Source organism: Pseudopodoces humilis, chromosome 20, assembly GCF_049639895.1.
Source record: "Pseudopodoces humilis isolate 2021_Gansu_Grassland_sample_001 chromosome 20, ASM4963989v1, whole genome shotgun sequence".
NCBI lineage: Eukaryota > Metazoa > Chordata > Aves > Passeriformes > Paridae > Pseudopodoces > Pseudopodoces humilis.
The window spans coordinates 5201552-5223453 of NC_142219.1; the positions used below are offsets into that span (position 1 = coordinate 5201552).

Genomic DNA, 21902 nt, shown 5'->3' on the forward strand with positions numbered 1-21902 from the left:
TGGCTCACTTTCAAGCACATTTCTTCACTGCAAAATACTCTACAGCTCAACCTGCTTTTCATACAACCTAAGAAATCTATTCTTTATAGTGTTGCTAATAATTGGTGGCATACTGAAGAAAACTGTAGCTCAATAGGAACACTTACTGTGGGAGCTACTTTACTTCCTGAAAGAAAGATGTTTTCTTCCTTTCTTTAATCTCAGCTGCATTGATCTGATCTTAGAAAATCCTAGACAGAAGTTAAGAATTACTTCAAAATGATTTCTCAACTCTTTCTACACCAAACAAAGCTTACACCCCCAGACTTTCCAAGAGCAGCAGTTGTAACAAGACACTGGTGGTTCCAGCATCAAAGGTGATCTCTATGGAGTGCTGAGGCTGAGGAACTGCACTCTTCCACATGAAGAAAACTGTTCATAGAATCACTGGTTCAATGGTTTGGTCTAGAAGGGACATTAAAGCTCATCCAGTGCCACCCCCTGCCATGGGCAGGGACACCTTCTACTAGCCCAGGTAGCTCCCAGCCCCACCCAGCCTGGCCTTGGACACTTCCAGGGATGGGGCAGCCACAGCTTCTCTGGACACCCTGTGCCAGGGTCTCAGCACTCTCCCAGGGAAGCATTTCTAGCAAGTCTGAGGGGAAGAAAGTTGTGGTTTGCATTCCATATTGTGAGAGACTGGCAAATGCATTTTTCTGCCCAGATATCCTTGTCATGAGTCTGCATCCGAGCGAGAGCTAATATTCAGAACCCAGAAATTCATGAAAGGGCTCTCCAACCATAACAGAGTAACATTTCTATGGAAAATGGGATGGTGCCAAGTCATAAGTCTCTGCAAAGGCCTAATTAACATGAATAACACAGCTGGATATTTTATGTGTCAGCTAAGTCCCTCCTTCCTGCCACTTAAGAGTAAAAATAGTAGAATGCTTTATGGAGGTTAATTCATGCTTGCTTAGGTGTGATTCCACTTTAAGAGAGGGCAGAACAGACTCTTGCAGCCATCCATATAGGAGACACATGGACAGCCTGTCTAAATGGTGTTTGCTGAAGGAAGTCACAACACAGCAGGTTTGTCAGGGAAATGTGGATAATTTCCAGAGTATCAAAGGAATTGCCTTTCCTTCCATTCCAGACTTGGGTTTCAGGATAGATGAGCTGGTATAATCACTTGGCAGGTTACAAGATAATCAGAAAATGAAAGAGTAATGGCAAAGTTCAAAGAAAAATATGAAGAAATCTGAACAAAAAACAGCATGGTTTACCAGGAGGTCAGACAGTTGGTTTTATCCCTCTGATGGCTGTTTAGTTCAGAACATATTTTGGCATGCTTCTTTACAAATAACACAGCATCTCAATTAATCTGAGGTGGCAGCAGCTCCCAGACCTGTACAATCCCTTTGGACCCTGCATCAGAGCTTAATTCTGATTCCAGAGTTTCAGACTGGCCAATCCCATAAACAATCCCATCTCAGCTGTGCAATTTTGTTTCAATGTAGCATACATCAGGCAAGAAACTAAACAAGCCTAGATCTGGGTTATTCAAATAGCTGAAGGCACAGAATTGTTTGTGCTGCTCTGGAAAGCTTGTAACCATAGTTTTCAGAAAGTTGTCACACTTAGGTTCATCTCACAATCCTCATTTACTCCATTAAGTGTAGTATGCTACTAAATAATAAAATAAGAATAAAAGAAACAATAAGTAACTCTGACAGGAAGACCTGTGTTTTCATATAATGGAAAAAAAACAATTTTTTTTTAAAACATGACTTACTACTCTCTATTAAAAAAAAAATAAAAAATCACATCAGTAACACCAAGGCTTGGAGCGCAGTGAGGTGCTGAGAAGCCAAGTCCCCTGCAATCCAACACACTTTCCTAGGGTCACTCCCAAGCATCACAGCCACTGGATCCACACAGCATCACTGCCTACCCCAGGATGAGCGGGAGCAGGGAGCAGCTCTGGCCCGGCAGCTGTGCTTTTGGGGCACAAACCCAAGCTATGCTGACAGTACAATTCATACAGCTTTAATAAATATCCCAGGAGGAATGTTACTGACACTTTTAACTGTGGCTAACCAAAGAGATGGTCTCAGAGATTATTCCAATTAAACTGATGACACAGACAGGTATTGTATTATTTATAAAGCCCTGGTTTTCTCATCATAGGAGAAAGCAGTCTTAGAACATTTCCCTATTCATTACTGCAAACCTTTTCAAACCAGCATCTCTGCAAAAAATCCCTCTATGCTGGGCTTCTGCTGTTGCCCCACATTAGGCCCAGTTATGAACCACTGTGTTTGCTCACATAGGGAATCCTTTTCCATTACTCCAGAGGGAAGCTTTCCTTCCCAAACACTTTATGGCAGAACCAGTGCACCCAACCTGTATCAAGAAATTCCACAATTTCATTTTGCCTGTGTTTTCTCAGATTTGTACGCTTAGCTGCTCCTGTCAAACTAATATTCCAAGTTCCAGTTATATATACTTAGCAATACAAGCTTCTGCTTCTCTTACAGATTGACCCAGGAATCCCTTTTACAGGGGTCAATTTACCAGAGCAGGATATTTCTGCTTAAATAAAGTAACAAAGAGAAGAATGTTACAAATATGCTAAAAAGCACTAGTATCATTGGGCAGCTGAAGACTTCATTTTTTCCACAAAACATTGCAAAGTGACATTGAAACTTATCAGAAAGACTGCAAATCATGAAATTACTTTCCAGTGTTCAATTCAAATACAGAAATCTGACAAACATATACAAATACAGCAAGATGGTGAGCTGTGCAGAGCACTGCTTACAAATCCAACCTGACTTCAGGGCCAATGTACCTTTGCTATAAGGCAGAAGTTGTGACCTTAGCCAGCTACCACATCCTCTTCTTTCACCTTCACCTACAACTAACTTCATGCTCGTTTTTAACCTCTTTTGTCAGCTCTTGAAGTAACAGACCCAGTTTAAGAGAAGCTTTGTGCATGTCATGGATTTTTCTTCTAAACCAAAGTAAGCTCTAGTAGAAATTCAAATGGATGAGCAGGACTGAAGGGATGATTTCAGGTATATCAGAAGGTTACAAGGCCCATACACAGGAATTAAGGAAGATTGCATTAATCATCTAAAAGGATTCAAATATTGCAAGTAGAGCAATTCCATTTCCTAACAGGAACACATTCAAACACTTTCCCTTGCAGAAATTTCCGTAATTACATGTAATTATCTTCTACACTGAAATTCTGCAGTACAGCACTTACTGCAAAGGACATTCTCATCAAATGCTCTATTTAGGAAATAGAGGAGGAATATTTTCTTGGTGAATTGTATGTTGCCATCAAATTGATTAACCCACGGTTTTGCTCTGCCAAAATATGCATCTATCTTTGATAACGGGAATCACCAAACCCTACTTAATGACCCTATCATTAGGTTTTTATAAAAGCCTAAAAGATGGAGAATTTTATAAGTGCATGCAGAAGAGGAGGAATAGATCATATCCACAGATTATATCAAAGGAAGATCAGTTATAACTCTGCATATTGGACATACAGTTCTTTTCTGCTGAGTGAATCAAAGGCTCCAAGACAGCATTTGGATATGCATTCCTTTTTGGGCAATAAGGACAAGTATGGCAACAGCTGCTCCAGTATTTGCAAAAACAGTATAAACGCAAACAAAATACCAGAGGTTACAAGAAACTAATATTTGCATTTGCTGCTTTTGTGCCTAAGGAAAATGTCTGTCAGCTGTTCTCCATGTGCATAAGGAAAATGTCTGTCAGGAACATGTAACGTCAGTTATTCACATTTTTCATAAGCAAATATGTACAATCCCACATCTCTTGTGACCAACTGTGGGAACAGAGTCCACTGGACTGCTGCTGCCCCCGTACATCTCTGTTACTGTATAATATCCCAATTCAGCATTCAAGCAGTGCAGCAAAACAGATCCTGCTCCAAGCCTGTGGAAAGGCTTCACTGATCTTCTGCAGCACCTCAGCCATCAGTGATGGGCTGAGCTTGCTCAAAGCACAGCATCTTCCAGGCACTGCAGAACATGAGTCGTCAAAGCAAGCTTATCAGAGCTCACAAGTGACCCAACAATAAAACAGGATTACCAAAGAGTGCTTTGTGTGTTGACTCTAAATGACCACAGACAGGTGGAAATCGATCATCCATATAGCAGGAGATCCTGAAGCACAAGAGATGACAAAGGCAACGGCAATTTGATAGCGAGGGACAAAATTATAATGTTTTGGGGGACTGTCCTCTCAAAAGCTGCTGGGTCTTTGCTGTACACAGTAGAGACAGAAAAAGAGCTTGCAACACCAAGAAGGTGTCACATATCTCAGTATGTCTGTAAGACTGGAAGTGAAGAGAACAAACTCTTATCAGATATAAATAACCTTAGATAATGCACTGTAGTTACAAAGTGTGCATCTCATCACAGACATCTGTGGGAAATGGGGTACAACCAATTAGGATTTTGCAGACTTTTCTAAGGAAATATTCAAATCAGCCCTATCCCCACCCAGTCAGCCTTCCCCTCGAGGAGGTGCCCTCATGCTCTCCCCTCTCTGAAAGAAGCTTTTTGATTTCAGTCATTGTTAAGAGGAAGGCAGGACACTGGTCCATCACAGCAGAACAACGGATTACCAGCTCAGATCGCTATGAATTCAGGCATAACATCATTCCAGAGCCAAGGACTGTATTGCCTTAAATGGAAAAGATCTGCAATATTTAACAGGTCAGGAATACTATCCATTTCTGTTTATTTAAGCATATAAGAGGATAGATTTAGATTTTAAAAGTCTCTTAAGAAATATAAAATGGGAAAGCTCATGAATACTTCTCTGATAACTGCCAGTTAAGAAAGTGGGGAAAAAAGCAAGGGTGAGAAAGGAAGGCAAGAAAAAAGAGGAAAAATATTTTAAAAAAAATCAATTTGCTTATTTTCACCTAATAAGAACAGAATACTGGAAAATTAGTTTGATTTTCCAGCTTAGAAAAATCATGGCATTTGCCACATCAGGAAATCCTCATGCAACCAATCCCAGTGCCACCCATCATTTGCCAACCTGCCCGGAGAAGGACACCAAGGTCAGCTAAGCTCATGCTCCTTTGCAGGAATTATCAGTCTTGCAAGCATTCCCCAGTCCTTTTCCACAGCATAACCCATTTCACCCCACAATACAGAGTGAAAAAGTGACTTTTACACCAAAGCCCACCCAGGAGCCAGCCCATTCCATTCCCTACGGAAAAGGACTCTACAGCCTGTGACATTTTAGCTGCAATACAATACAGATTGCAATCATTGCAGGTTCCCCACAGTGCTTGCTTGTAAGAGTCACACAAACATCATTACTGACAAGAACAAGGTCACAAAAAGGTATTTCATTGCTTCTAGTGAATAACAGAGCTTGTCCCAGGAACCCAAACATTCCCATTCAACCCTTCAGCTCCAAATGGCACAGCGAGAAAAGAGCTCCTCTCCCATGCAGAACATGATGTGTGTGCCCAGATTCAGTAGCAGCAGGGACAGATGGAGCCAGGAATGGTGGCACAAAGTTACAGATTGAAAGAAAAAAGAAAAAAAAAAATCTGAGCTTTTGGATCCTACTATTACACAGTGACCGAGATGAAATGCACTATTCCAGTCTCGAGCACGTACTGAAAATCCAAACAGAGGACTTGGACATACCATAATATAGAGATTCAGATGTAAAAAAAACAATACAGATCTCCAAGAGAGTAAGTTATGGCAGAGAGATAATGAGATTTGCATGAATTTACTAAGAGCATATTTTCTTCTGTACTCCAGGAAAACTGAAGAAGCTGTTTGTACACAGAGGCATTACACATGAATGAATTTTCTTACTGAAACGCTCTTGGTAAATATGCCTCACTTGTGGCAGTCAGGAACAAAGGGATATCAGCTCAGCACTGTGTTGCTATTGATGATTTACTGAATCCTTCATGACATACACACCCACCACAGTCAGTTCAGGTTTTGTCCAGCATTTAATCACAGAATTGATTAGAAATTGACTCCTATATGTAATTTTGGTTAGTATCTAAACCAGCTGCTCTTATCAGGGTCAAGCAGGCACAACTTCCCACACAGCTCCTACATAAAAACAAGGTACATTTAATACACATGAAGCACCACTTCATACAACTTGCTAGCTTGAACAGCTTGGAAAGGAGTGCTCTCACCTGAACTCCAGTACCCCATTATGCACTCACAAGTATAATGACATTTTTATTATTATCCATAGATTTCACTACCCTGCATTAGCAAACACAACCACACCACCATTCATGCCATCCATTCTTTTCTCCCCTTAGCCCAGAGGCTGCAGCAAATTCTAGCCAACAAGAAGTCAGAGCAGCCCAAGGCAAGCCCACGGCAATGGGATCCAGCAAAAATCACCATCTCTCTGATGAGGGAGCTGCTTGAGCCACCATCCTCTTGGCAGCAAATGTGTCTCTGCCAGCAAACTGTACCCTGGAGTTCAAGGAAGCTTCCAAAAGAGGTTTTGATAAGGGAAAGATTTAGTTCCAGAGCTACAAGACTCTCAGCCTGCCCTCAGTGCCAGAGAAGATCATGGAACAGGTCATCAGAGCGGGGACGGTCTGGAACCCAAATCTGATGAGGAGTGGCTGCAGGAGCTGGGGAGGCTCAGGCTGGAGAACAGGAGGCTCAGAGGGGATCTTCTGCCTCTCTACAAGTCCCTGAAAGGATGTTGTAGCCACCTGGGGGTTATTCTCCTGAGTAACCAGCGACAGGACAAGAGGAAATGACCTTGAGTTATACCAGGGAAGGTTTAGGTTGGATATTATGGGAAATTGCTTCATGGAAAGAGTTGTCTAGCCCTGGCACAGGCTGCCCAGGGTATGGTGGAATCATCATCCCTGGAAGTGTTCAAAATTATGTGGATGTGGCACTTGGGCATATGTTTTAGTGGTGAACATGGTGATGCAGGGTTGACAGTTAGACTTGGTGATCTTATCCAAACATAACTATTCTATGATTCCATGTAGTTCCTAAAAACTGAGCCGCTGAACACACTGACATGACTGATTTTATGCTTTTCAAAGAACATGATCAATGTAACGAATCAGTCAGGGCTGTAGCCAGACCCTGCATAATTGCTGGCTCCTGAGAGGCTGTGAGTGCAGTTGTGCTCACCCAAATGCAGGGGGCATTTAATGCTGGAATTCCAGCCTGCCTTCCCAAGACAACAGATTCACACTGCGCTGGCAGCCCTTGGCTCCTGGTCCCAGTGCCTGTGTCCCAGGGCACTCAGCCAGCGTGGACCTTGTTTTGGACTAGAAGACAAGGATGCAGGGGTAACCTGGAAGGAAGTGAAGCCCGAGGTGAGTCACCGAAGTCCACAGGAAAAGAGTCTTTATTAGTTCTGATGCTTGTGGGAAAAAAATTAGTAAACAATGGTCATTTTTTAAACTTAAAAATACACATAGTTTACAACAGAACAGGAGTATTTCAGACACAAGCAAATTCAGTTTTTCACTTGCTGAAGGCAAAAGAACCCGTTACACATTCCAGGCAATAGCTGTATCTGGGAATCACCAGACAAAGGAGCATACTCCAGGGTTACACACAGGACTAATAAACTGTGTGAGATTCTATACAGCACCATTTCACAGCTGTGAAAGCAAATATCTCTCAATGAGCAAAACACCTTAAACATTTAATAATAAAAACATGGGTAAAGCAAAAGAACATGAGTATAAATAAACAAATCAAGGGAGACTCCCGATTCAGTGAAGCAACACATGCATTCAGCTCTCTTATTTGGGTATTCTAATAGGGACAAGGCAGGGAAATGACTTCTTGAAAGTCACTCGAGGATAGGACCAGCAGTACCGAGGGGTATGGTACCACTCAGTGCTGCACTGTCTCATTTTCTGTGCTACTCAGAGCTGGAGCAGCAGAACCTCCTGCACAAGCCCCTTTCCTGAGGCTACTCCGTGCAGCACATGACGGCAGCACTGCAACGGCACCGGGCCAGCAGAAATCCCAGCCGCGCTCACGTGAGGCTGCTGGCAGCACGGACTGAATAACCTCTGCTGAGAGTCACTGGGACTACAGCTGAAAACACAACCGAGTCCAGCATGAACATAGTTCACATCACATCAGGGATAGGAATTATTTTTTGCTCGGACGAGTAAGGCGCCTGACAGTTCAGAGAAGTTCAGCTGTCTCGTGTACCCTCTACATAATCAAATTTGGTTGCCCAAAATCAACTCGATTTGGACACAGACAATAATGCAGAGAAAAGAAATAACCATCTGACATGGTGATTTAAGCATAAGTGGATGAGCCAATACTGCCGAGTGAATCCTGACACTCTGAACAGAATCTTCCAGAGCTGAGGAGTCCAGCCAACAGCCAAGAATAATATTTCAGTGGTTCAGTCAATACAGCTGTAACCATGGCCTGGAGGGGTTTCCACAGCCGTAACCACAGGAGCGACTGCACATTCACTTGAAAATAGTAAAAACAGACATTTAAAAATCTACAGCTTGTAGACATCTTAAAACCAGTTTGAAAGGAGGCACAGAGGGGCCTGAAAAATGCACCAGCACTCCCACCAAGCTTGACTGTCATCTGTTTATCCTTCTTACGAGACAATGACTTGAAATAAGAACTCTCACTAGGTACGATCACTTGCTTGAAAAAAACCTGAAAGAACAGCTTCAGACTAGCTGAAAAGAGGTGAAGTACCAGTGTACAAAGCCTGACTAATCACCCGGAGCACAAGGCACGTTCCAAACAGGACAGTCTAACACCGTTTATTCGTGTCTCACACTCACAGCCAGAGACACTCATGCCTTTCACATATGATTTCTATTTCTTCCCTGATGTAAGACACAGTATCACACAACATGCTACAGAAGGAGCCCTGCTGGTTCAAGCAGGCTTTCCCAAACGAAAAAAAAAACAAAAACCCAACAAAAAAACAAAACGGAAAAAAAAAAAAAGAAAATAAAAAGTTTAATAGTCCACAGCTGCCAGGAGCAAAGGGTCACTGCCGCAGAGGGGCGGCACAGCACACTCGGTTTGCTGGGTTCTCCCTTCAAAGAATATCCATAAAATGCACTGCCAAGCGCCATGGAAAAGCGTCCTGCGCCACGGCCCCGCACGGACACCGCGCACTGCCCGGCGCGGGGCCCTCCGCGGGCACCGGGACCGCACCGGGACCGCACCGGGACCGCGCCGTGCCCGCAGCCGTGCCGGGGCGCGGCCCGAGCACCGCCCGCGTCCCGCCCGCCCGCGGCACGGAGCGGCGGCCCCGCCGGGGCGAGGGGAGCGCGAGAGGGAGCGGGGCGGACCCTCCCGGCACTCACCTTCTTCCGGGGCTGCCATTTCATCATATTTGTAGAGCGGGGACGTGCAGCATCAAGGTGGCGCTGGGGTGACGGGCGCAGCGGGGCCGCAGCCCGCGGTCATGCTGCCCGGCCCCGCCACCAGGCCCGCGCCGCGTCCCGCGGGACGGCAGCCGGCCCGGCCGCGCGGGCCATGGGCGGGGGCTGTGCCCAGCCGGCGGCTCCGCCCGCACCGGTCACGCCCGGGACCCGCGGGGCGCGGCCGCTCCCGGGCGCATCGCGGGCGGCGAGACCCGAACCAGGACCCGGCCCCGGCCCGGCCCGCCCGGCGCGCGGCAGCTCAGGGGCGGCGCCGGCCCCGCCCCGCCCCCGCCGCGCGCCCCGGGCCGCCCCCGCCGCACGCGAGCCCGCGGCGGGCACGGGCACACCGCGCCGGCAGGGGGCGCTGTGCGCCGGAGCGGCTCTTGCGCCCCCTGTCGGTGCCACCCGGCACACGGAGACAGCCCGGGTGGCACCGGCACACGGAGACAGCCGCTGTGTCCGGGCACGGGTGTCCAAGGACGCGGCCAGCCGGTGTGTTCTGTGCACGCAGGTGTGCCCGGGCACCGGGAGAGCGCTGCTGCAGGTGGAAGGGCTATGCAGTTCCAGCTTTATTGTGTGGTTGAAGTGTTTTCCCGTCGAGCTTTCGCTGCCAGTGCTGGGGCTGCAGACTGAAAGCACAGCTGAGCACTGTGGCCATCTCCAAGGAGCCAGCTATTCTAACACCACAGAGCTTCAGCATGAGCTCTGGGGGCTGCTCTGAGACTCTTCTAATAAACGAACATAGGCTCAGGAGAATTACAAATCCTTAGGGCATGAACGCAACGCAATTTAACTCTAGGCTTATATTATTGAAATGGCGCAGAGGTGTAGATTTCATTGCTGTAAGGAATGACCAACAATGTGGCATCTTGGAGGTAAACAATAAACTTAATGCAAATGTAATATCAAAGCACAGATCAAAAAATATTCACTGCCAGGTCCTTGGGAAATACACCACTTGCTTCTTTCCATCGCAGTTCCTCAGTCCCAAAGGACACTGTGCCTTGGCTCCCAGGGAGGCCAGAACATTCACAGGGGTATTTCAGCTCTAGCCTTGATGCTCAGATGCTGCTCCCTTCCGCGGTGGCTCTGCGTACTCTGCCATGAACACAAAGCTCAGACACCAGTCCCAAAGCTGCCTTCAGCAGGTCCCATCTTGCAGACACGAGCTCTGTGCTCCATGGTTCTGTTCCCACACCTTTCCCTGGATTATTGACAATGCATGCGGCAGCACGGAGATGCAAGTGAAAAATAAAGCTTTGAAATGCAGTAGGGACTGAAAAGAACAGGTGTGGCTGAGCAGAAAAGGTGGAACTCCTGCTGGTTTTACTCCCCAGAGCTAGTGTCTCACAGAGCTCTGCCTTTCTAATATACCAACAGAAGAGCCAGTGGGACCAGAAACTCAGAGATTTACATAAATTGAAAAAGTGGTATTGAGAATTCTGAGAAGTTCTGTGCATAGCAGTCAGTGCTTGAGTCAAGAAAATAAGTGCTCAGCATCAGACAATGTTCAGCAGTTCAGCTTCAGAACAATGCCACTCTCCACGTGGCTGTCAGAATGAAGCTTCATCAAATTCACAGACAGATTACAAAACGTGGTGTTTTGACATAATCAACAGGAGGTTTTTGAAATGCTTCCCAAGTAAGGATAATTAAGTGGAAACAATGCAGGAGCTGTTGTAAGAGACTGAAATGTTACAGTTAATGGCTTAAACATTGTTATGAAGGACTTTTTGCCCATTATGACAAAACTGTGTTAAGAAGCTACGACCATCAAAGCCCACTCCTCCCTGAATGTGACTCCTGACTGCAGCATTGGACTGTGAGTTAAGCTTCCTAAGGGAACTTGAGATAAGATAGAGACACTATTTCCAATTATCTCAGGTCTAATGAAGAGGAAATACATAAATAAACATATTTTATTCCTTTTACTACTTTAGAGTCAATAATGGTCATAATTTTGGCCAGTTGGCGCAACAATCTTCACAGTGCAGTGGAGTCTCTGCTGGCACCTCAGTTGTGACTGTATCATATAAACATGATGTGTCTGTGAAATATCTGTGATAGTCCTATGGTAAAATGTATTTCTGTAGTTGAGTGGATAGGAAACATATCCCAAATTTTAAGTGCATCTTACCAGAGAAGGTGTTTGCTTTCAGAACTGTTAAGAATCTGGCTTAGGAGGTTTCAGTTCTACCCTTACATGATCCTGAGCAGAAAACCATGTTTGGCACCTGCTTCTAATTACGACTTGCCCCTCCTTTTTTCCATAGGAAGTACAATTACTGCTGCTATGGAGACAAGTGTAATTCAGGCAAGATGTGGGTCAAAGCAATACTTGGAAGGCAAAGATTCACAGAAAAGTACCCTTTCTGCTATCTGTCCTCTCCTGAAGAAGTCCTCTGTCCTCTCCCAGTCTTCCCGTGCCAACTTCCATCACCATCTGCTGTCTCAGGTAAGGAAGAGCCAAATAATCACATGTAACTAACACCTGGAACTTCTCACCAGGAGAGCTGCTCTTCCTCCCTTGCCCCCCCCATTCCCACACCTTACCCAGTGACTCTAGCCAGTCATAGGATCTCCCAGCACTCACATCATCAGCATCATCATCTCTTTGGGCATAACAGCCTCAAATAACTCTTACTAGCCCAAAATGGGAGACTTACATTAATTTAGTGGAGAAGGCTATATAAATTAAAATTTTTTTTAGGGATACTTAAAATGTTATCAGGTTCCTGAGCCAAAACACTTTTATTCCCCAAGGTAGCTCCCTTTGCCTGCTTCTCACAATACACTTTAAACATATTTTTATGAATTCTTTCCAAAATACTCAGTTGCAAGCTATATTATCTTACATGCAGACAGTAGTGAGACTGAAAACAATCTTGCCCTTCCTGCTATGATGCTGCTTGGACTATAGGCCTGAGATGATCATTTTCTAGATGAGGCAATTGATTCAGGAAAAGTTTGTGTTGAAATAAAGGAATTCTGTGTCTGAATGTGAAATAACATCAAGCAGGATAGAGGATGGCTGAGGTACCTTTAAGGACACTCCTGCTCTGAGGAAACAGATCCATCAATACACTAGAGGAACCAACAAGCTCCCAAACCCTAGCAGCAAATTAAATGTGAAACCTTTCAATGGTGATATAAAATCAAGGCCCCACTTAGACACTTCTCCTAAGGAAGTGGACTTCAGATAAACCTGACAATGACATGAAGAAACTGAAAGATAAAATAAATTAGAGTCAAACTTACTGCTTTAACAATTAGCTCTTCTGGAGCTCACAGGTGAGCAAGGAGGGAGTTAGAGTTTGGTGACACACTCTGCACATTAAATTTGTCCTGTTTTTCAGGATACAGAACATACCTTCTAAATGTAAAGAAATCATAGAAGCATATGCAAAATTTTAATAAAAATTCTTTTTAAGATTTGTCTGAAAGGGCTACACAATAAAACTATTGTATTATAAAGGATCTGTTTTGTCTATTCTAAATTTCTCTTCCACACAGTAGAAATGTAAGCATGTTACACAAGCTATCCTACTCCTGAGCCTTAAGATACTCAACAAAAGATCTCATAACAGTCAGAAACAGCACTTAAAACTCTCGAAGGACTCTTTTCTTACTGACTTAGAATGATAGGCAGTTCACCCACTGAACTTTCTTGTAAAATGTGTACCAGGAATTTTGTTTGTGTCTGTTCACATTTTCAGCCAGCACTGTATGAATAAGAGATGTGACACAATTTATCCATATGCAGCACCATATCTTCCCAAAGCACAGCATGCTGTATCTCACAGCTGCCCTTTTCACTGCTGCAGCAGTAAGAAAAGAGAGAAATAAACTGAACTCCTCTACAATGACAAAGTGTCCATAGACAGCCAACAAACCCTCAAAACCAGAATCAGATAAATCTTCTTCAGAAAGATAGATGTCTGAAGAACAATTCCTTCTGTAGGCTACAGTTAATCTGAAGAATACCTCGTCATTGCCATGTCAGAGACAACCATTTCAAAAGTGGGAAACAACCTTAAGGTGTTGTAAAACCCTACAGCATCACTGAAATCATAGGAGCAGAGACAATTTGGCCACTCTGAGGAGTCACATCTAAGATTCTTAGAACATAATAGTTCCAGTTGGGAGGGACCTAAAACAATCATCTAGTGCAGTTTGCTAAGAAGCATCTCCAATTCAGCACTACAACAGTTTCTGACGCAGTTTTAGTTAGCTTTAAACTAAAATTAGGAGAGCTCACCAAACTAGGACCTTGAGACCCTGTCAGTGACCAAGGCAACCCCAGTCAGCTTTGTCCTACAGTGTCCAAGCCAGCACAGTGCTGACTTCAGTCAGAACCTGACTTCACTGACATTTTTCTGCATAAAGTTGTGAGAGCATTTAAGAATAACTAGGACAGCTGTTGGCTCCAGCCTAAAAATACAGAACACATCTGCTTCATTTACCTTCATGTGCTCAAATATCCAGCACTGAACAAGCATAAATGCTCCTAAAATTTTTCTCTATGGAGAAACAGAAGGAGCCAACCATGCAGCAGTTTTCATTCATGCCTGACAGGAAAGGTGAGGGGTAAGCCATTTGCAAGAATAAAAAATAAAAAAAATTCAATCTGCACCTACGTAAAAGTGCTTACTGATGACAGATTGATTTAAAGTACTTTTTTGAAGGTTAGGTAAGTGGAAGTTAATTACCAGATACTAGATTACTCCATAATCTATTTTTGCAATTAGCATCTTTTCTTACTGAAGTTTTATTACAAAAGGTGACCCCACAACAAACCCAAAACCCAGTCTTGAATATTCACTTGTACTCATTTAACCTCTCTTTTTCTCCAGCACAGATTTTTCCATTTTAAAAAGTGAGGTTATAAGTAGATACCTTAGAAACAGAGGCTTTTTGCACAGGCACAGGGCAAACAGGAAAAAAATAACATTATCTGCTTCCCCAGAATGTCTCTGCTGATGTGTCTGGAGCCCTCAGAAAAAGGACTCTGGTGTCAACCAGAGACCCAAAGCCCAGGCCCCACCATGCAGAATGGAAAACACAATTAGAACTGAAATGTAGTTAAGTAATTATAGCTGGAAAAAAGATTGTGGTACATATCTTTAACCTGATACAGTGGCTTTGACAGCAGGTTCTGAATGTGTGTCAGAAATATTTAAAAAACAAATGTAGGAGGGAATTACCTGAATGACATAAGCAAAAATAAGAAAAGGGAAGAATTAACTAAAAAATTTTCAATTTATTAAGATCTAGGAGAAGTGGAAAAGACTCAACAGATCTTGAATTACACTGCTACACGATGCCTTCTTTATATGCTGCATGTACAAGCAATGACAGACAAAAGAGAGACAAATTAGTTTGATATATTCTCTCTGCCTGGGCACAGACTTTCACTATGTTCAACATGACATTGTAACAGGCTGTCAGAAATGCAGTGATTGTCAGATTTTCACATTGCTACCCAACCACCATTCTATAAACATCAGTTTAGGTAAAATGCTGCCAATAAGCTCATATTTACACTTCAGAGAAATGTGCTGTTATTCTTCTCCTTCTAATTAAGCTGTATAAAGGCTTAGGCCTAATAACCATGACTTTAATGTCCTAAAACTGAAACAGTTTATTCCAAATAATTATACAGTGGTTTATTCCAAATAATTCCAGGCTCAATAAAAATCAGGAAAAATAAAATAAAATAAAATAAAATAAAATAAAATAAAATAAAATAAAATAAAATAAAATAAAATAAAATAAAAATTTCTTGTTGCTAGCCTCAGCTGCGGTGCTACAGGAACACCATATCAGATAGACAAGTTGGTCCCTAAATCTAACAGCCTGGCCTATTAAATCAGTAATTTATTCTGCTGGGTGTCCTAATCATTCTGAGAGAACAGACAAAATCTGGGAACATACCTCTTGTAGATCCATCTTCTACAAGACGAAGAAGACAGCAAATGGTGCATCTTGTTTATGAGGAAGAAAACTCCTTTCTGATGCCACTTGTTAGAAGTTTATGCCTTGAAGTCTGGGAGCAGTTATCACACCTATCCAAGCACAGGGACACTTACAGGGCTGTGCCTTCCTTATTAAAATGGCACAGAACACAATTTGCCTCCTGAGTTTTCCAGCTGGAGAATCACCACCACGTGCTCAGGACAGGGTCTCACTGCCAGCACTAGTCCTCATCAGCACAGCAGAAATGCCTGGGCATCCCAGACAGGAGGAAGCAGATCCCTACTGTGGTACAGTCTCTGAGCTCAGCAGAACAACTTCTGCTCAACAAGTGTACAATATGAACTTTCTGGCAACTCACAGGTCTCACATTCCTCTGAGACAACCATCAGAGTACTCTTAAGCAGATCCCTCAGAATGGCACAGTTCCAAAGAGTCCAGAGAGGCAATTTACCTGTGTGACGACTACATGAGACTTCTTTGCAGTCTTGTATACACACCAGCAAGGTTATAATACTATTAGTTAGCAGTAATCCTTTTAGCAGGAAAAATCATCAGTAAACATAAAAACATATATAAAACAGGAAAAAAAATCTCTCAAGCTTGAAATGCTGTCCCATTTGGATAAAGAACTCCTGACTTTCTGTAGGCGTTCTGTTGCTGCCTTCCAGCATCTCCCCTCCTCCCTTTAATTAAAGCCTGTGCAAAAGGAGGGAGAAGCAAAGCTTTATTTAACTCTCTGTACACCAATGACCAGATAATACCTTCTGTACTGAAAAAAATATTTTCAGTTGACCTCAAAATATAGGGGGAAAGAAATCTAGAAAATAAACCCAAAGTATTTTCACTCTGAAATACAGAAAAGCTTAAACCCACCTCTGGCTTTACTGCATGTGAAGCACTGCTGGGTAAGAGATTCAAATAATTCCTGGAGGTCAGTTAACCTGCAGAGAGAGCTGTGCAACGGTAAAGAGAGCAATGTCTGGCACCAGAGCCTCTGCTGGAATGTGGAACCATTCTTAATAGGAAGTACAAGTGAAAATTGGAGTCAATGGATTCCTTTGAATCTCCTCTGCTACACACAGTTCCTATGAAGAAGCCCTCGGTATGTTCTCTGGATAAAACAGGAATTTCTCCGAGCTCATCTCTGAAAACATAAAAGCACTGGGAAAGGCATTCTACACGGACTGCTCCCAAGAGCAGAACTTGGGCTCCAGGACGGAGAAGCCCCATGGAGCATTTCTGTACTCGGCACATACCATGGCTGAGAGCAGGCTCAGTACAGGACATTTCTCAGCATCTTTACAAAGCTGGTTTTTCCATTTTTCCGAGCGCGTTCCAGCGCACACATCTGGCAGCGCTGCGGCGCGAACAGCAGTTCCTGGCTCTCCGTGCATGTGTTCTGCATCCCATGACATCATGCACTCCTCAGCCTGCCAAGGCGCAGTCTCTACTGTACAGACCACCAAAACAGAGCCCCAGCATCCCTGTGGGGAACAGGGCTAACTTCCAGCCCCAAAAGTTTTCCCCTTGCAAAATCTTGTTCAGTGTTTCATCTGTTGTGCTGCGCTCTCTCCCACTCACACCCATTACTCAAAAACAGTTTTCAAATCATTCCTAAATTGCTTCTACTCTATCCTGCCTGTTAAGGTCTGCTCTGCACAAGGCTGTAACTACTCAGTTACTTCTCAGCAGAACAACACTTTTTCCTTTTATTCACAGTGGGTTTTTAACTCTTTAGCAACCTGGAAATGGGGAAATCTGTATTTCCCAAAGAAACCTACGTTTGTTTTTCTTTGCTGTGAGTAATAGTAGGTGGCACTGTACAGATTGATTGCTCTCTGGAGATGGGATTAATGGCTCATCTTGTGTCATACTCATTACTTAACACTGCCTCAGCAGCAAGAAAGCTCTCTGGCACACTTAAGAAAATAGGTTCTACATTGTAGGGTGAATCAGAAGAAAAATAATTCTATTACCTGAAAAACGTTCATGTTCAAAATCTTTCAAAACCTTTTAAAGAAAGGCAGACAAACGCCAAGAGCAAAGGTCCATGACTTACACACTCATTGGTGGAGAGCCCTGGAGCCAAGAACTGCTGCACGATTAGACCCTGGAATTTACCAAACCTGGCTCTCTGCTCCAACTCCTGTTATCAATCCCAAACTAATCAGCCAGAAGGAAACAGGCATACAGATACTGCAACTTGGTAATGAAGTCACAATGAGAGATAAGGCTGCAAGATTTCCCTGCAATAATTTCATTAACAGAGGTGAAAAACAAGGTCTCCAGGCTTGATTCCTCTGAAATAGGGCTTAATTGTCAAAGGGTGGAGAAAAACTGCAACAGATTGACATTTTAAAATGACAAATTTCGGTATTCTTCGTGCAAAAGAGCCAACTCACTCATCAGGCAAGGGTCATGCAGAGGTTATCCACAGAAATAGGACAAAGCCAGAAGCCAGGTCTATCACAAATTACCAGGCACATTGGCTCGAGGCAGCAGCAGCCCATAAATCCACTTCTCCCAAGACAGTACTTGCATTTCTAGATACAGTGATTCCACTGACATCTCCTTTGCTTGCCATCAGAGCATTTCCAGATATCAGTCTAATGTTCCAGAACAGAAAAGTGAGGACATTTGCTGTTTTCAAGTTACTGTGCCACCAAACAAAAAAGCAATTTTTTCCTGTTGCCTGCCCCCGACTTCAGAGCACTCTTGGAAAGGTCACCCAGTTAATGCCCTTGAGTTCCTTTTCATCTATTATTATTATTATTATTATTATTATTATTATTATTATTATTATTATTTTAGTATTTTTTCCAGTGATGACCAGTGTTTAAACTAAGTAATTTGCTTTATATTAATGAAGATTAAAACATGCTACATACATGTAACTATGTAGTGTTTCTCACACTGAAATATACATGTTTTGTTTACACTACCTCTTCCCCTGGAAAAATCTCAGATTAATTAATTGCCACATATGATACTCCAGAGATAATGTATTTTCCTTTTTACTTCTGGTAGAGAAATATGTGATACAAAGAGAATCCCAACTGCAAATAAAGTAAAAGACTTAGAATTAAGGTCAGATAAATAAATCAGATTCAGAAAAAGAAAGAAGGAAGACTCACTCTGGCACTCCTACTCTGACCGTTACAAGGTGGTTTGTTTTGACTCAGGGAATCCTGAATATTTCTGGTCCTTCCTCACTTGTAACAGCAATGCAAGGAAATTTATATTCCTGAATTTCAGTTCTGTGTCTGTTTTCATGGCAAGTTATTCCTGACAAGAGTCTTTATAGAAGCTTTAAAGAAAAGTTATCCTGTGATCATAGAGATGGAGCACTAATGAGTTTAATTAGAATGCAGTGCGTCAACTCTAGATTGAGACACAGCCCAGCATGATTAATTATCCTCTTGGAATGGCTACAGCAGAATGGAGGGGGCTATCAAGGCTATCCTCTAATAGCTGTGTCCACCCACCTTCTCCACCTGCCTGAAGAGGTGTTCTCCTTTCCTGAAGCTTGGCTACCACTGTGGCATCTGTGGGTGGTGCCAGTACCAGCTCAATAGACAATAATCTTAATTCATCATCTTCTCTATTAGCAATTACCCTTGCTCCTTTCAAAATCAAGGTCAGTTTTATTTAGCATACTTATATTTCAGAAAAGTGTCAGTGTTCTAAGCATGAGTTTTTCAGCATCAACTACTATTTAGTTATGTAAAAACAGGAATCTTCTTATTTCATAGCTAAGCTTATAATCATGTCCTATCAAACTAACTCAAAAATTATCTTGATTAATCCCTTGAAATGCATCAGCCAGTTCCCCAGTTCACCCAGTTATAGCAATATCAAAAAACTAGAGTTGAAAATATATGTACTTGATCTTTACTTTTCAGAACATCTTGAATAAGATGTTACAAGATGTTATAAGATGTAGCATCTTGAATAACATAACTGAAACCTATTTGGAAAGCAGACTACAGGTAAGCCTACAGCTGCTTAAAGTTCACTGGCATTGTCTTGAATGCTGTCACTTTCTGTGAGCTCTAAGCTCACAGAACTCTAAGATGCCCCCAACGATGCTTTAGCCATGGAATATTAGGTACCTGAACACATTGTTCACATGCTCCTCAAACATTACAGCCAGCAAACTGCATGAAGGAACAGATCTCAGCACATGTCCCAGTCAGGACATGTATTTCTCCACCTTTATTATTACCACCTCACCAAAAATCAGTAGATGAAGCTCCCACACGAGAGTGAGTTCCTCACATTCAGAGCCAGTTCCTCAAATACAATCTCAGGCTGAACCTGAAGGCTACATAATATTGAAAGTGTGAATATTTGAACAATGCTACTGCTCACTTCAGAGGCCAAGGGACTGGGGCAACCCCAAAGTAAGGGAAATCAGTTATTTCAAGTAACTAGCTTTCTTTATGTTGTAGTGCTACAATTTTGGGGGTTTGTAGCACTACAGAGATTCAAAGAGGTGCCTAAAGTAAAATGTAAATACTACTTTCTTTACTGTGATAGAAAGCAAAAAATTCAGTTAAACATACACAAAAGCCCTTCAGAGGCCTCAGCCTTTGAAAGACCAGTGAGCACACTGCATTTACCTTCCCAGCAAAACAGTCTCAGATTAACAGAATGGAGAGTTGTAGATCTGCTACACTCAAGTTGTTTCTTTCTGTTCTACAGTGTGATTTTATAAAACATGAATTCACAGGAGCTGCAGTAAAATTTTAATTAGTGAAATACAGATGGTTATTTTCATACAAATTTAAAATTTTCCTGTTTTTATTAAGCACCAACCAAACCCAACACAATGTGCACAGTATTTACAAATGCATAAAAATATTTATAGTTCCAGATATGATTTATCACTGTACTTAACAGTACTGAGCACTCTAAATTACAAACAATAAAAATTGCATTTCTGTGGGTTTGTTTTTGGTTTGGTCTTGTTTTTTTTCTGTTTAGTATAAACATAATTTTGTGTGGGGACACAGAAAAAGAACAAAACCATTAGTATTTGGGAGGAGAAATTGTGTGAGAGCACGAGAGACAATGGATCTGCCTGAGCCAGGAGTGAGTTGCTGGTTTGGATCATTAACTAAGAGCTCGATGCTCGCTGCTGCTCCCTCTGCAGACTCCAGGATCAGTATCCTCGCTCAGTGCAGCCCAAGGGTGAGATGAAGCAGAACGAATGTGGGAGGGCACAAAATCATACAGGCAACCGATTTCTTTTTTATTTGTTGGAACACTAATTTAGGCTTTTTTAAAAGCTACATTTACAATACACACTCCTCTTATCCACATTCCTTTTCTGCTGCATTCCCTATTCTGTTACAGCTTTCCAAAGCCTCAGTAACTGTACCTTGCAATACCAAACATTTCCATCTGAGTTAAGTGCACATATTTTCTGCTTTAAGCCTAGGAGGGCTCAGTGCTGTAGCTGTCCTTTCCCAAACAGTCACAGAAGCCATTATTTCTCAGCACACTTTCAGAGTGCAAGCAAATCCAAGAAGCTGACATTTTTTATTTAGTACCCATGGGCTATAACCATGAAAAATTTACTCCCTGAAATACAGTTGCATGTATTTCCTATCCACCCTACTCAAGATAAAAAGTAATTTCCTTGCACAGCCTGGTAACAATGGCAACTGAATGAGATGTATCACCATAAAATAAACATGAGCACATTGCACATCTGAATTCTCCAGAGTGAGACTACTACTCTGTGTTCCCAGCAAAGATTTAAATGAGTAAGAGGCCTTGAAGCTTGACATGTATCTCTAAAGGCATGGGAGAGGATTCAGGGCAACTGTCATTAAAATTAATCACTATTAGTGATTACAAACCTCCAGTAACACTGCTCACTGCAGGAGAGCTATTAGGGCCAAAACAAGATGTCTAAGCAATGAAAACCAAAAGCTAATCAAGAAGTTTACAGATATTCCTGTGTGATAACTGAGGGGGGCTAAAGATTACACTTACAACAAAATCTGATATTAGCTTGTTTTCCAGTTCCTACTCATCCAGAAAAGGAAAAGCAAAGGAAAACCATTATTTTGTACTATGGACCAATTAAGAATGAATTACAGTGCAAGGAAAAAAAATAAAAAGAAAGTAAAAATAAGAAAATGTGTCCAGAATTCCTATCCTGAGTCATTACAAAAGTCCAACAGAGTGAGGCAGGACCCAACCCTGCTCTGCCCAACTCACGGGGGAGCTGTCCAGCAAACACAGAACTGAATGTTACCATGGTAACAGAAATAAAACCACCTTTTAGCAGCTTTTTCACACATTTAAAAAAATTATGAAACTGAATTCCACTAGATGCTATGGCTTCACAGGACAAATGGGCTCAGAAATCCAGTTCTTGAGAAATCCATCAGTGATAATGAAGATACAGCAGCTCAAATGTAACCTCGAGTACAGAAAGCCTCTGGATCTCTGACATGTTTGTCAGGAAAATAATCCTAGTTAG

The 21902-nt window shown here is 42.6% G+C and overlaps 1 protein-coding gene across 4 annotated transcripts in view; it reads right to left on the reverse strand.

The window, feature by feature from the left end:
* TTC28 (tetratricopeptide repeat domain 28) overlaps positions 1-21902 on the reverse strand; it is a 104868-nt gene that overhangs the window by 68422 nt on the left and 14544 nt on the right. The window contains exon 1 of one of the 4 annotated variants that reach the window (XM_014253836.2): positions 9371-9518. The exons of the other annotated variants lie outside the window; for them this stretch is intronic. Coding sequence (XP_014109311.2) covers positions 9371-9397 — 27 coding nt within the window. The 5' untranslated portion in view covers positions 9398-9518. Of the gene's footprint in view, positions 1-9370; positions 9519-21902 lie in introns of those variants that run through there. 4 annotated transcript variants of the gene reach the window in all.